A 13,566-nucleotide genomic window follows, 5' to 3' on the forward strand; every position below is an offset into this window, starting at 1 on the left:
CCTTGTCCTGTCACAACAGCCCCTGCTCAGAAGTCCGTCCCCCACTTTCTGATTGGCCCTTTAAAGGCCACAACAAGGTCTCCCCAGAGTCACTGAAGGATGGCAAGCACAGGAGATGGCCCATTGAGCACAATGCTGGGAAGACCTTCCTCACCTTCACACAGACTTCAGAGCAATCACCCACAATTACCTTTAAAATGGGCAGCTTCAGCATTTCCCTTCCACCCAGCTAACCCAGTGCCCTAGACCAGGAATCCTGTTCCTGGTGTGGGTGTCAGAGGAGTCATCACCCCTGGGGTGGGTCAGGCCATCAGTCCACCTCCCCTCAAGCACAGAACCATAGAATCATGAAGGTTGGAAAAGGCCTCTAAGATCATCAAGTCCAGCCATCAACCCAACACCACCATGGCCACTAAACCATGTCCCCAAGTGCCATGGCCACACATTTTTTTGACCTCCAGGAATGGTGACTCCACCACCTCCCTGGGCAGCCTGCTCCAATGTTTGACTGAGCAGGTGGAGATGCATTGAGTAAGCATTAAAAGAAAGGCTTTTGAGCATGCAGTCCTGCCTTCAATTTATCTTTCTGCCTCTGCAGAGGGGAGGTGACCTTATCTCCCCCTTCCTCAGGGAGCACTGCAGAACCACCAGATCTCTCCTGCACTGCTGCTGCTTTCAGCAGCTAAGCTCTGTGGGCAATGTTTACTCATTGCTGTGAAGTGCTACTGGTCTGAAGGAAGGAAGAGCAGAGGCTAATTCCCCATTTGGAATTGGCTTTAATGGGATTCCTTCTATTCTGTGTGAAAACTTCCCTAATCACTGGAGGGATTTGTATTTCCTTCTCCATCTCACTTGAACCCACAGAGAGCATCATGCTTGCAAGCTGCAGAAGAGCTTGGGCATCTGGGGTTTTTCTTTCTTATTATTTAATACTTGAAGCTGGAAAAAATAGCACTAGGGTGGACTTTTGCATGTAGAACATGTAAAAGAGTTACTGCTTTTGAAATTAGAAGGCAGATCCCATGTGCAGCCACTGGGATCTCATTAACCAGGGGAAGTTCAGGTTGGGTATTAGGAAAAACTTCTTCCCAGAAAGGCTTCTCAGGCACTGGATCAGGCTGCCCAGGGAGGGGGTGGAGTCCCCATCCAGGGAGGTGTTTAAAAGCCACCTGGATGTGGTGCTGAGGGCTGTGGTTTAGTGGCAGTGGCTTAACAGCAGTGGTGGGTTGTGAGCTCTGGGTGAGTTGTTTGGCTTGATGATCCCAAAAGTCTCTTCCAATCTCAACACTCCTAATTTGTCCAAGGTATCTCACAGGGCTTGTAAAAATCCTTTCTCAGAGCACAACCACCCCAGCACTGGAGGTGAAATGGAGCATCCCTGTGAGTGGTGGGATGGGGCAGTGCCCTCCACTGCCTCAAGCCTCTGCCTTCCCACCAGCACAGCTGCACTGATCCTAATTTCATTAGAGTGCCCCAAACGAGGCTCAGCACATCGCCAGCACAGGGACAGAGCACCAGTGTGACAGCTCCACAGGGTGGGTTTGTGTTGAACAGAGGTGGCAACATGGCAGAGAATGAACCATGTGGGACTTCCACCATCATTTCTACTCTCCCTCTGGTATCTAGATACAACATCCCACCAGAGAAGGAGGTGGCTGCCACCACATCACCTTCTGAAGCACTCAGGAGATGCAAACCAACACTGTCCCCTCCCTGTCCAACCTGTGAGCCCCCAGTGGCTGATGCTTATTGTTCTTTTCCATTCTTTTCTGTTCTGGGTACTTAACAAATGCATCTCCTCTCCCCCAGCAGCCCTGCAGGAATGGCAGGTGAGCTGCCTGCTCTATAAATTCTGGCTCCCTGCGTGTTCTGCTTTCACACATTTGTTACATCACCTCCCGTGTGCCTTCTCAACCAACCTTCTTCATCTTCTCCTAGAACTATGGAATCATTTTGGTTGAAAAAAGCCTTCAAGGATCATGAAGTCCAAATATAAACCCAGCACTGCCAGGTCATCACAGCCCTCAGCACCACATCTCCAGGGCTTTGACACCCCTCCAGGGATGGGGACTCCACCACTGGCCTGGGCAGCCTGGGGCAGGGCTTGACAACTCTTTAGGGAGAGAAATTGTTCCTCATGTCCAACCTAAAGCTCCCCTGGTGCAATGTGGGGATGTTTCCTCTTGTCTTATTGTTTATTCCTTCTGAAAAGAGACTAAGCCCCACCTGGCTCCAACCTCCTTTCAGGGAGCTGTAGACTGTGAGAAGGTCTCCCCTCAGCCTCCTTTTCTCAGAGACTGATCCCCGCCTTGGTCCTGCTGCCATCTTTCCAGACATCCAAACACCACCCTGATTTTTGTCAGTCTGCTCTCAGTTCTGCAAAATGATTTCCAGCTCATCAATTCTAGTGGCCAACTCAAAACTACCTCTGTGTCAGCATTCAGTGAAAACATTCCATGATTTATTTTTTTTTCCCCTTGAAAATTCCTGGGATTTAGGGTTTGCTTAACATAACCCAACACAGAGCTCTTTTTGGATTGCTGCTGTGTCTCTAGCAGCTGTTTTCACTGAACTACTCACTACAGCAGGACTGTCTCTTGTGATTCAGCACAGACTCCATCAATACATCCAAAGCTATTAAATCACCTTCTCCACCATCAGTTACCTTCAATTCACTCTCAGTACAATGCACTGAAGTTGAAGGTAATGCTATTTCTGAGGTTCAGGCAAAGGTGGTCAACAGCATCTTGGGCTGCTTCAGGATGAGTCATGCTGGTGGATGAAGGAGGTGATGCTTCTCTTCTGCTTAGCTCTGCTGGGACCACAGCTGGAGTGCTGCACCCAGCTCTGGGCTCCCCAGTGGGGATGGGGACACTGGAGTGAGACCAGTGAAGGGCCACAAAGATGACTGAAGGACTGCAGCATCTGACACAGGAGATATAGAAGGATCCGGGAGTCCTGGTGGACAAATTCCTTATCAGCCAGAAATGGAACCTCATGGCCAAGAATCTGAATGGTGCATGAAGAAGAGTTTTCCTTTCCCTCTATTCTGCCTTATAGAGGTCACCTCTGGAGTCCTTGGTCCAGTTCTGGGCTTCCCAGTTCAGAAGAGACAAGGAACTACTGGAGAGAGTCCAGTGGAGGCTACAAAGATGCTGAGGGGCCTGGAGCATCTCTGTGAGGAGCAAAGGCTGAGAGCCCTGGGGCTGAGAGCCTGGAGAAGAGCAGCCCCAGAGGGGAGCTGAGCAATGCTCAGCAAGAGCTAAAGGGTGGGGAGCAAGAGGATGGGGTCAGACTCTTCTCATCTGTGCCCAGTGACAGGACAAGGGGCAATGGGCACAAACTGGAACTCAGGAGGTTCCATCTGGGCATGAGGAAAAAATTCTTTCCTTTGGGGGTGCTGGAGCCCTGGAGCAGGCTCCCCAGAGAAGTTGTGGAGTCTCCTTCTCCGGAGAGATTTCAAATTCATCTGGACACTGTGATCCTGGGCAAGCTGCTGTGGTTGATCCTGGTTTAGCAGGGGGGGTTGAACTGGATGTTCTCCAGAGGTCCCTTCCAACCCCACCATGCTGGGATCCAGTGACATGGAGATATTCAAACCTAATCAGAAATGGTCCTGAGCAACCTGCTCTGAGCTGCTCCTGCATCAGGGGGGTGAGTTGAATTGGACTATCTCCAGAGGTACCTTCCAGCCTTGTACTACAGCATCTAAAACTTTAATGAGCTCTGTGTGGGATCTTTCAGAATGTGCAGCACTTTTACCTTTATCAATTCTTTATGGTGAGGTTTTACTGTCCTTGTTTCAACTGTTACTGTAAAGAACTTGCTGCTGAAACTTATCTCAGCACTAACAAAATGACATCAGCTAAGGCTAAAACACAGAAAAGCTACACTTCAAGGCAAATTAAGATTCCATGTATGAATGGCAAACTCATCTGGCTCAATGGCACACTCAGGCAGGCTGACAGAGTTGGGGCTGTTCTGCCTGGAGAAGAGAAGGCTCCAGGGAAACCTCAAAGCAGCCTTCTAGTACCTGAAGGGGGCTGCAGGAGAGCTGGGAAGGGACATCTGACAAGGTCCTGTGGTGACTGGACAAGGGGCAATGGCTTTCAGCTGGAAGAAGGCAGATTTAGACTGGAGATTAGGAAGAAATTGTTGACAGTTAGGGTGGTGAGACACTGGAACAGGTTGCCCAGGGAGGCTGTGGTTGTCTCCTCCCTGGAGGTGTTCAAGGCCAGGCTGGATGAGGCCTTGAGCAACCTGGGCTGGTGGGAGGTGTCCCTGCCCACAGCAGGAACTGGATGATCTCTAAGGTCCCTTCCAACTTTAACCATTCTGTGCTCTATGATCTTCCCTTCAGCTGACACCACCAGTGGTTCAAGAACAGCCATGAAATTATATTCTCTCCAACAGTTCTCTGTTGTGTTATCAATACAGCTTTCCAAGAAGGAGCTGCTTGCAACTGGAAATTACCAAAGAGCACAGTGTATCACTTGGCACTGACTGGCATCTTTGATTTCTGTATTGATAAGAGAAAAATGTTCCTCTCTGCAAGTTTTAAACATAAATTTCCATTGACAGAACGTTCTGTGTTATTATTGCTGCTGTTTCATCTGTCACATTTTCACCAAGCTCTGAAAAATCAGATTGTTCTCTCAGCCTCATTGTCCTTTGGGCTTCTCTGTCTGCCAAGGCACTTAAAAAAAAAAAAAAAGTTTCCCCCCAAACTAAAAAAATGTAGAAGAAGGATTTGTTCTTTAGCATTCCTGATTATCACAGTCTCACAGTGTATCAGAGGTTGGAAGGGACCTCCAGAGATCATCAGGTCCAACCCCCCTGCCAGAGCAGCATCCCTTAGGGTAGTCCACACAGGAATGCATCCAGGTGGGTTTGGAAAGCCTCCAGAGAAGGAGAGCCACAACCCCCCTGGGCAGCCTGCTCCAGGGCTCTGTCACCCTCACTGTGAAGAAGTTTCTCCTCATGCTGAGGTGAAATCTTCTATGTTCTAGTTTGAACCCATAAGGATTAAGGAAGAGGCAGCTCATAAACCACAGCAATCTGGATTAGAGACTGTATCCTTTGACACCTCCAGAATAAGGCAACTGAATGAAAATGCAAAGTGCTGATGTAAAGATTGGGGCAGTTTTAGTGCAAAAACACCTTTATTCCTTATCTCCCCTTCGGCTCAAGCATTGGTGAGATTGCAAATCATTATTTTCTCACTTGAGAAGGCAAAGCATGGTCGGAATAACAAGCAGCAGCCAAGTCCCAGCTTCTGATACAAAGAAGGTTTTCTTCGCCCAGGCCACGGAAATGAACACATTAAACCCTGGGAAATTGTTCTCATTTTTAAATTCAAGTGCAAACTGGTAGTCAAAGTCTCCATTAGATTTTAATTAATCAATGATTAATGGAAGAATTAATCTTTGCAAATCCCATAAACGTCTCCCTGTGTGATTTTCAACACTACTTTAAGCAGGGTAGCAGAAGAAATTCAATTTGGGAAGGAGAGCTGGAGAGGGTTTTCAGAAGATTTGCTGCAATTCAGAAGCAGCTTTGGCTGGGACAGGATTTGTGCGTGGTCCTGGTCCTGAGACAGCCACTGATAGATGCCAAAAGTCAGAGGAGGGCCACCAAGACTGTTGGATAGCTGGAGCTTAGAATGCTCAAGATGCTTAGGAGCCTACTACAAGAAGGACATTGAATTGCTGGAGTGTGTGCAGAGAAGGGCAACGAAGCTGGGGAAGGGTCTGGAGAACAGGGCTGGTGAGGAGCAGCTGAGGGAACTGGGGGTGTTTAGTCTGGAGAAAAGAAGGCTGAGTGGAGACCTCATTGCTCTCTACAACTCCATGTAAGGAGATTTCAGCCAGGTGAGTGCTGATCTCTTCTCCCAAGGAACAAACACCAAGAAAAGAGGAAACAGCCTCAAGTTGTGCCAGGGAAAGTTTAGGCTGCACATGAAGAACAATTTCTGCACTGAAAGAGTGGCTAAGCCCTGGAACAGGCTGCCCAGGGCAGGGATGGAAATGCTGTGTTCAAAAAACATGTGGATGTGGTGCTTAGTGACATGGTTTAGTGGTGGACTTGGCAGTGCTGAGCTAGCAGTTGGACTTAATGATCTTGCAGGTCCTTTCCAACCTTAATGGTGTGATGATTCTATGAAGGAGAAGAGGCTGATGGAGAGAGTTCATTCAGCTAAACTGCATCCAGGGACAGCTGCAGGCCCCTGCTATCTTCAGGGGTTGCAGAGAAGACACCAGAATCACAGAATCAACCAGGCTGGAAAAAACCTCCAAGGTCATCACGTCCAACCTATCACCCAACACCATCTGAACAACTAAGCCATTGCCCTGAGTGCCTCACCCAGTCCCTTTTTAAACACTTCCAGGGACAGTGACTCCACCACCTCCCTGGGCAGCCCATTCCAATGGCCAATCTCTCTTTCTGATCTAGGGGAAAGTGTCCCTGCCCATGGCAGGGGGGTTGGAACTAGATGATCCTTGAGGTCCCTTCCAACCCAGACAATTCTGTGATTTCTGTGAAGAATTTCATCCTAACACCCAACCAAGCTCTTCTCAGAAGTGCAAAGGGGAAGGACCAGATGCAGCAGTCACAGGTTACATCATGGATATTTTCTGCTCAGTAGAAGAAAAAAAGCCCTTTACAGTTGGAGCTGTCAAGCCCTGAACAGGCTGCCCAGAGAGCCTGCAGATCCTCCATCCATGAAGATCTTCAAACCTGGCCTGGACAAGCCCTGAGTGACACAGCCCAACTTTGAAGCCAGCCCTGCTTTCAGCAGGCAGCTGGATCGAGACGACCTCCAGGGGTCATTCCCAGCCCGGAGCGTTCTGCAATTCTAGGCAAGTGCTGACAGCAGGAGATGCTCACAAAGAAAGGAAAAAAAATGAGCTGGGTAATTGAGGAACCTGCCTCTCTTTATCTCCACCAGCACATGAAGAACATTCAAAGGCCCTGTCAAACTTTTTCATGCAAAAATTAGCACGCAGCCCAAGATAACAAATCTATTTTAGAGGACAACTCTCTGCTGTTTCTCTTTCGATTCTTCCTTTATTTATGTTCCAAAGACATCTTTGGCTTTAGAGAAAAGATGAGATTTTAAGATATGTTTTTTTTTTTGGTCAAAAGGCACCAACAAAAGGCACCATTTATAGCAGAAAGCTCTGCTTGACTTTGAAGTCTTCAGTTCAAATAGGTGTCTGTTAAAGCATGTATGGGACAATGTAAAGCACATTTCAACTCCATCACAACTTACTTTAAAAAAAAAAATGAATGAAAGTGTTAAAAGCTTAATGAATGTGTTAAACCCCCAAACTTTACAAAAGCACATTGCCTGGCTCTCAGCCCATGCAGAAAGTCAGACAGGACTGACAGATCCCAGGATGATGCTCTCCACCCTGCTCACCAAGGGCACTCCTGGCTTTGTGCAAGGAGAGGTCCTGGGCTCAGTAGAGCAACTGGTCTCTGAGTTTCCTGCCAAGTGGCACAGGCTGGGACAGAGATTCAGATGTGTCATCAAGGTCATTGTGGGTACCCAGCTTGAATATACAGAAAACATCTTCCTGGAGTCACAGGATGGTCTGGGTTGGAAGGGACTTTTAAACCTCATCTACTCCAACCCCCCTGCAGTCATCAGCAGGGACATCTGCAGCCAGAGCAGGTTGCTCAGAGCCCCAAACCACCTCACCTGCAGTGGTTTCAGGGATGGGGAATCTAACATCTCTCTGGCCAACATGGGACACCACCCTCAGTGTCAAACATTTCTTCCTTCTTTCCAACATGAATCTCCCTCTTTCAGTTCAAACCATCACCCTTTGTCCTGTCACAACAGGCCCTGCTCAAAAGTCTGTCCCCAGCTTTCTGATCAGCCCCTTCAGTACTGAAAGGCCACAACAATGTCTCCCTGGAACCTTCTTTTCTCCAGGTTGAGGGAGTTGGGGTTGTTCAGCCACCTCCCTGGATAGCTTGTCCAATGCTGACCACTCTTGCAGGAAAGAAATTTTTCCTAATAGCCAACCTGAACCTCCCCTGGGTGCAACTTGAGGCCATTGCCTCTCCTTCTATCACCTGATACTAGAGAGAAGAGACCAACCCCACCTCACTCCATCCTCCTTCCAGGCAGTTGTGGAGAGTGATATCTCCCCTCTTCAGCCAGCCACAGGGGATAGAAGAAACTCCATCACAACACAGATGTTATGACTTGCCTTCTGTATCTGTTTTCAAGCATGAGACCACCTTGTTCAGCAACCATGAGCCAAACTTGGGCACCTCTCTGTAAAAATCAGGCTCTGGCTGCTCACCTCCTTCCTGGAGAAGCTGCGAGCCCTTATGTAACACTGCTAAAGGACTTGTGCAACACTGCACAGGAGATGCCATGGAAGCAGAGATTATTTTGGTCACTGTAATCTGATTAAAAAATGCTGCCCACTCCTCCAACAGTTGTCAAAAGAGAAAAACAACAGAAGCTGCTTCACAGGGTAGCAGCTGATCCCCCAAACGTGTAGCGCTGCAGCCATGAGTCACTGCTCAGCCAGGAGCTGCAACCTTTTACCTCAGAGCAATTATTTCACCATGATGAGACACTCAGCTGCTGTGCAATTAGAGAACAAGCACTGCTGCATGCAGACCACAGCCTGTGCAGCAGGAGCAGGAAGGTCTGCAGAGGTCCTACCTGGTTCTCATCCTGCACCTCCATGCTGTACTGGGGCCCTGGCTGTACCTCCGTGACTTTCTCTCCAAGGAGGAAGCCCAGGCGAGTCATGAGTGTGTTTGCTGCCTCATCTACGGATGGAGGGGGTCCCAGCTCCTGCTCAGAATCACCTAAACAGGAAGGAAAACAGAGTCAGTCAGGAATTGTTCACCATAGCTGCTGCCCAGGGTTGTTACCAACAGGACACCACTCGCTTTCCAGGCTGCAAGGGCACAAGCTGGGGTCTCAGGTTACTCCCTCTTCAAGGCTGTTTTAATGTCACGTGCTGGTCATCAGCATAGGATTATCAAATCAGTAAGGTTGGAAAAGACCTCCAAGATCATCAAGTCCAACCATCAGCTTAACACCAGCATGGCCATTAAACCCAGTGTCATGGCCACATAATTTGAACACCTCCAGGGATGAAGAAACCTCCCTGGGCAGCCTGTTCCAGTCCCTGACCACTCCTGCAGAAAAGAAATGGTTCCCGATACCCAGTACCCTGGTGCAACTTGAGGCCATTTCCTCTTGTCCTATCGCTTGTCCCTTGGGAGAAGAGACCAACTCCCAGCTCTCTCCAACCTCCTTTCAGGGAGGTGTAGGGTGAGGTGGTCTCCCCTCAGCCTGAGCTGTCAATACCTGTTTTTTCTAATATTAGCTGTCACTTCTCTTCTCATTGCTCATTACACACTCAGCACCTCCCATGGAAGCAAGGAGTCATCTTATCCCTCTACCAAAGCACCAAAGAGCCACGTTTCCTGTACCACCAAAGGACAAGGGAGAGTCTTCCTGAGCCTTCCTTCTCCTCTCTCTCATGCAGAAACCAGCTCCAAGTCACTCAGAGAGGACTTGGAGTTACAGTTTGCCATTTTGAAAGCACTCCATGAGGTACAGAGCAGCCACCCTGTGCTCCCAAATGGTTAACAGCAAAGAACAGGACAGAGAACCCAGGTGCATCTTCCTCATGGCTATATGGAAGGCACTGCTCTCAAGACACCAAACCTCCTTGTGCAGCCACGAAACAAAGCAAAGTCCACCCTCCAATTCCCCATCAAGGCCATAAATTAGGTCAAACCCAACATTCCAGATATTTTTTCCTACTTTTTTTTCCCCTACCATCTTTAGAAGAGCAGCAGAGAAGCTCCCAGCCAGCAGTGCCCCGCAGGGAAAAGGCCAGATGTGGGTCTTGGCACTGCTGAATCTTTGCAATTTTCTAACAGGCACTGGGGGAGGTTCTTGACTTGTGGTGTCACAGAAGTTCTGAAAGTCAAGCTCTCCCCTGCTCACACCAGCAGCACTATTAAAGCCTGAAGGTCAAGTTCTTTCCACATTACACCGAAGCAATACTGTGTTTAGTGCAGTTGTAGGAGACTAATTAGGATTTGCAATTAGTCTACAGTTAATTATTCATCTGATAATGTGCAATCTGGAAGAGAGCCCATCTCCATTTCCCAGCTCCATCCTGGCTGGGGAGGGGGTGTGGGGGGTGGTGCTCCAGCACTCAGCCTGAAGCTACAGTAAAAAGATGTTACCTTAAATATTGCTTTCTGATAACTGGAACTGAAAGCCACAAATCACAGCACCTGGGGTATGCACAGGACCTCAGAAAAAAAATGAAGCATGAAAATGCTTCCAGAAAGTCCCATTGAACTCAGAATCACAGAACCACAGAATCACTAAGGCTGGAAAAGACCTCTAAGAGCATAAAGTCCAACTGTCAGCTAACTACCATGACCACTAAACCATGTCCTGAAGCACCACAGCTACAGCTTCTTGAGCACCTCCAGGGATGGGGACTCCACCACCTCCCTGAGCAGCCTGTTTCAATGCCTGACCACTCTTGCAGGAAGGAAATTCTTCCTCATGTCCAACCTAAACCTCCCCTGGTGCAGTTTCAGGCCAGAGGTTAAAGTCACCCAGGCTCATCTCTGTAAAGAAGTCTGTCTCAGTAAAGAAGGTGAGGGGGGCTGAGGGAGTTGGGACTCTTCAGCCTGGAGAAGAGAAGGCTCCAGGGAGACCTTAGAGCTGCATTTCAATATCTGACAGGGACCTGCAGGAAGGCTGGGGAGGAACTGTTTACAAGGGCTTGTGGTGCAGGGGAGGCTCAGGCTGGACAGGAGGAAGTTCTGCACCATGAGGGTGGAGAGACACTGGAACAGGCTGCCCAGGAATGTGGCCCTGTCCCTGCAGACATTTGAGATCAGACTTGATGTGTCCCTGGGCAGCTTGCTCTAGTTGGAGGTGTCCCTGCTGAGTGCAGGAGGGTTAGACAAGATGACCTTTGAGGGTCCCTTCCAACCTGATGCAATCTGTGAATCTGTAATGTCCCATCTAAGCCTCAACTCAAACCCCATTTCCTTTGTCCTATCATTAGATGCCTGGGAGAAGAGACACATCCCATGGAAGCTTGGAGGCCTTTTCTGGTGTCCCACCTGCACTCCTAACAAACTCAAAACCATGCAGAAGCTCACAATCAACTGCATCCATGTCCAGAAGCACCACCAGCTCTGGCAGATGAGCACCTGGAGCAGTTCTTATTCCATGGTTAGGAAGCTGGATTCTGGAGTATGGTAACAGAAGCTGCTTTTAAATGACTGAATCCCTATTGTACTGCCTCAAACAACGCTGACGTGAGGAGGGTGGATTGAAGAGGGAGCCAAATTTAGATGGCTGGCCCCATTTTCTGAACTGCTGACCACCCACATTCAATCTGTGGGCATCCACTGGCTCTGGGAGTCAAATCCAGAACAGACACCTTTACGTAAAATGGAAATGAGAGACACTTTTATTTCCAAGGTTATTTTTCTCTTTAAAAAAAAAAAAAAAAAAGACTTTGAGACTTTACCCTAGATATCAGTATCTAGGATATGCCTCAACTCAGAACCATCACAAGTTTATTACACATTCCCCATGCTATCTTCAGAACACAGGATCACAGAATGGTAGGGGTTGGAAAGGACCTCAGGAGATCATCCAGTCCAACTCTCTGCCTAGAGCAGGTTGTGCAGGTGGGTTTGGAGTGAATCCAGAGATGAAGGCTCCACCACCTCTCTGGGCAGCTGGCTCCAGTGCTCAACCACCCTCCAAGTGAAGGAGTTCCTCCTCATATTTAGATAGAACTTCCAGTGTCCAAGTTCATGCCCATTGCCTCTTGTGCTGTCACTGGGTACCACTGTCCCTGGTCCCATCCTCCTGACAGCCACCCTTTAAGTATTGACAAGCATGGAGAAGATTCCCCCTCAGTCTGCTCTTCTCCAGGCTAAAAAGCCCCAAGTCTCTCTGAGTCTTTCCTCCTAAGAGAGATGTTCCAAGTCCCCTAATCATCTTTGCAGCCCTTAGCTGTACCCTCTCAAGGAGTTCCTTGTCCTTCTTGAGCTGGGGAGTCCAGAGCTGGACACAGTACTCCAGATGAGGCCTCAGTAGGGCAGAGTAGAATGGGAGGAAAACCTCCCTCAACCCAATTGCCAAACTCTTCTTGATGCACCCCAGGATGCCAATTGAGAGGACACTGCTGGCTCATGATCATTCTGGACATGGTAACAGAACACCCAATTGGTGAAACCTGCTGTAGGTGGCCCTGCTGTAGCAGGGCTGTTGGACTAGATGATCTCCAAAGGTCCTCTCCAGAGTCTGTGCTTCAGTGACACCAATGATGCCCATCCTGTGCTGCTGCACCTTGGCAGACAGGAGAAGCTGGGTCTATGCCTGCACTGCCCACCCAGGGCAGGAGTCAGGGACAGTGCCCAGAGTATGCTGGGGCAGGGTGCAGGGCACTGGGCAGAGCTGGTTTCCCTCAGCTCAGTGTTGGGAACCACTCACAATCATGAAGGTTGGAAAAGACCTCTAAGATCATTCAAATCAAATCATCAACCTAACACTGACCAAAGAGAACAGCTTGCTTTGGAGGGGCTGGGTTTCACCTTCTCCTTAAACCTCTTCTACACCACCCCTAAAAGACCTCCAAGGGGCACAAGGCTGCCTTTCACCTGGAATATAAAGAAAATTATGAGCTTCTCCCATAAGAACAGAGAAGGTAGAGAGGACAATAATTGTGTGCTCTGGTAAGAGCCCCAATTCACCTGGAGGTGCTGCTCATGGCTGAAGCTATCAAGAGCTGAAGCAGCTGAGCTCTGAGAGCATCACATTTAGTAGAGGATGATCCAGTAAGTTATTACAAGGTGGCTTCCAAAGCCCAGATAACTTTGAACTTAAGCAAAGCACCATTGTACTGGATTATTCCCTCCTTTGGTTTTAGGTCTTTAAAAATCAGTGCAGTCGTTTAATTGAGTGTCAGGGAAGAGACAGAAGAGCTCTGAGATGCCTGTGAATGGGGATTATGGGAAGGAGCTGTAACTTGCCTTTCAGGGTTGACAGTAAGACCTAATACTCACTTTCTAAGTCCAATGAAAGGATAGACCTGGGTTTTTCCTCCCCTGCCACGTGTGCTTCCCAGTTGGTGCTGCAGCCAAGTTTGACACACACTCCATCACACCCAGCGTGTGTGTGTCCCCAGTCTCACCAGGAAATTTGAGAGCACAGCTGCCAACAGAACTGGTCTGAGGTATTTTTAGGTATTCTGACACTTGGGGTGCAACTATCTACAGCAGCTCCAACACTCACACTCCAGGCAGCACCAAGAACCAACCTCTACTACACCAACAAATAGTAACGAACTTCCTGGCAACACAGACGAAGATGTCCCTGCCCATGGCAGGGGATGGGCACTAGATGATCTTTAAAGTCCCTTCCAACACAAACCATTTTATGATTCCATGAAGATCACAGAATCATAGAATTGTTAGGGTTGGAAGGGACCTCAAGGATCATCCAGTTCGAACTCCCCCTGCCATGGGAAGGGA

At 48.7% G+C, this 13,566-nt stretch overlaps 1 protein-coding gene across 3 annotated transcripts in view; it reads right to left on the reverse strand.

Annotated features, from left to right (window-relative positions):
• Positions 1-13,566, reverse strand: part of TANC2 (tetratricopeptide repeat, ankyrin repeat and coiled-coil containing 2) — a 230,747-nt gene that overhangs the window by 106,861 nt on the left and 110,320 nt on the right. For all 3 annotated transcript variants that reach the window (XM_054396496.1, XM_054396495.1, XM_054396494.1), the window contains one exon: positions 8,690-8,838. In XM_054396496.1, the coding sequence (XP_054252471.1) occupies positions 8,690-8,838 (149 nt within the window). The remainder of the gene's footprint in view (positions 1-8,689; positions 8,839-13,566) is intronic.

Source organism: Indicator indicator, chromosome 37, assembly GCF_027791375.1.
Source record: "Indicator indicator isolate 239-I01 chromosome 37, UM_Iind_1.1, whole genome shotgun sequence".
In the NCBI taxonomy this organism is placed as follows: Eukaryota; Metazoa; Chordata; class Aves; order Piciformes; family Indicatoridae; genus Indicator; species Indicator indicator.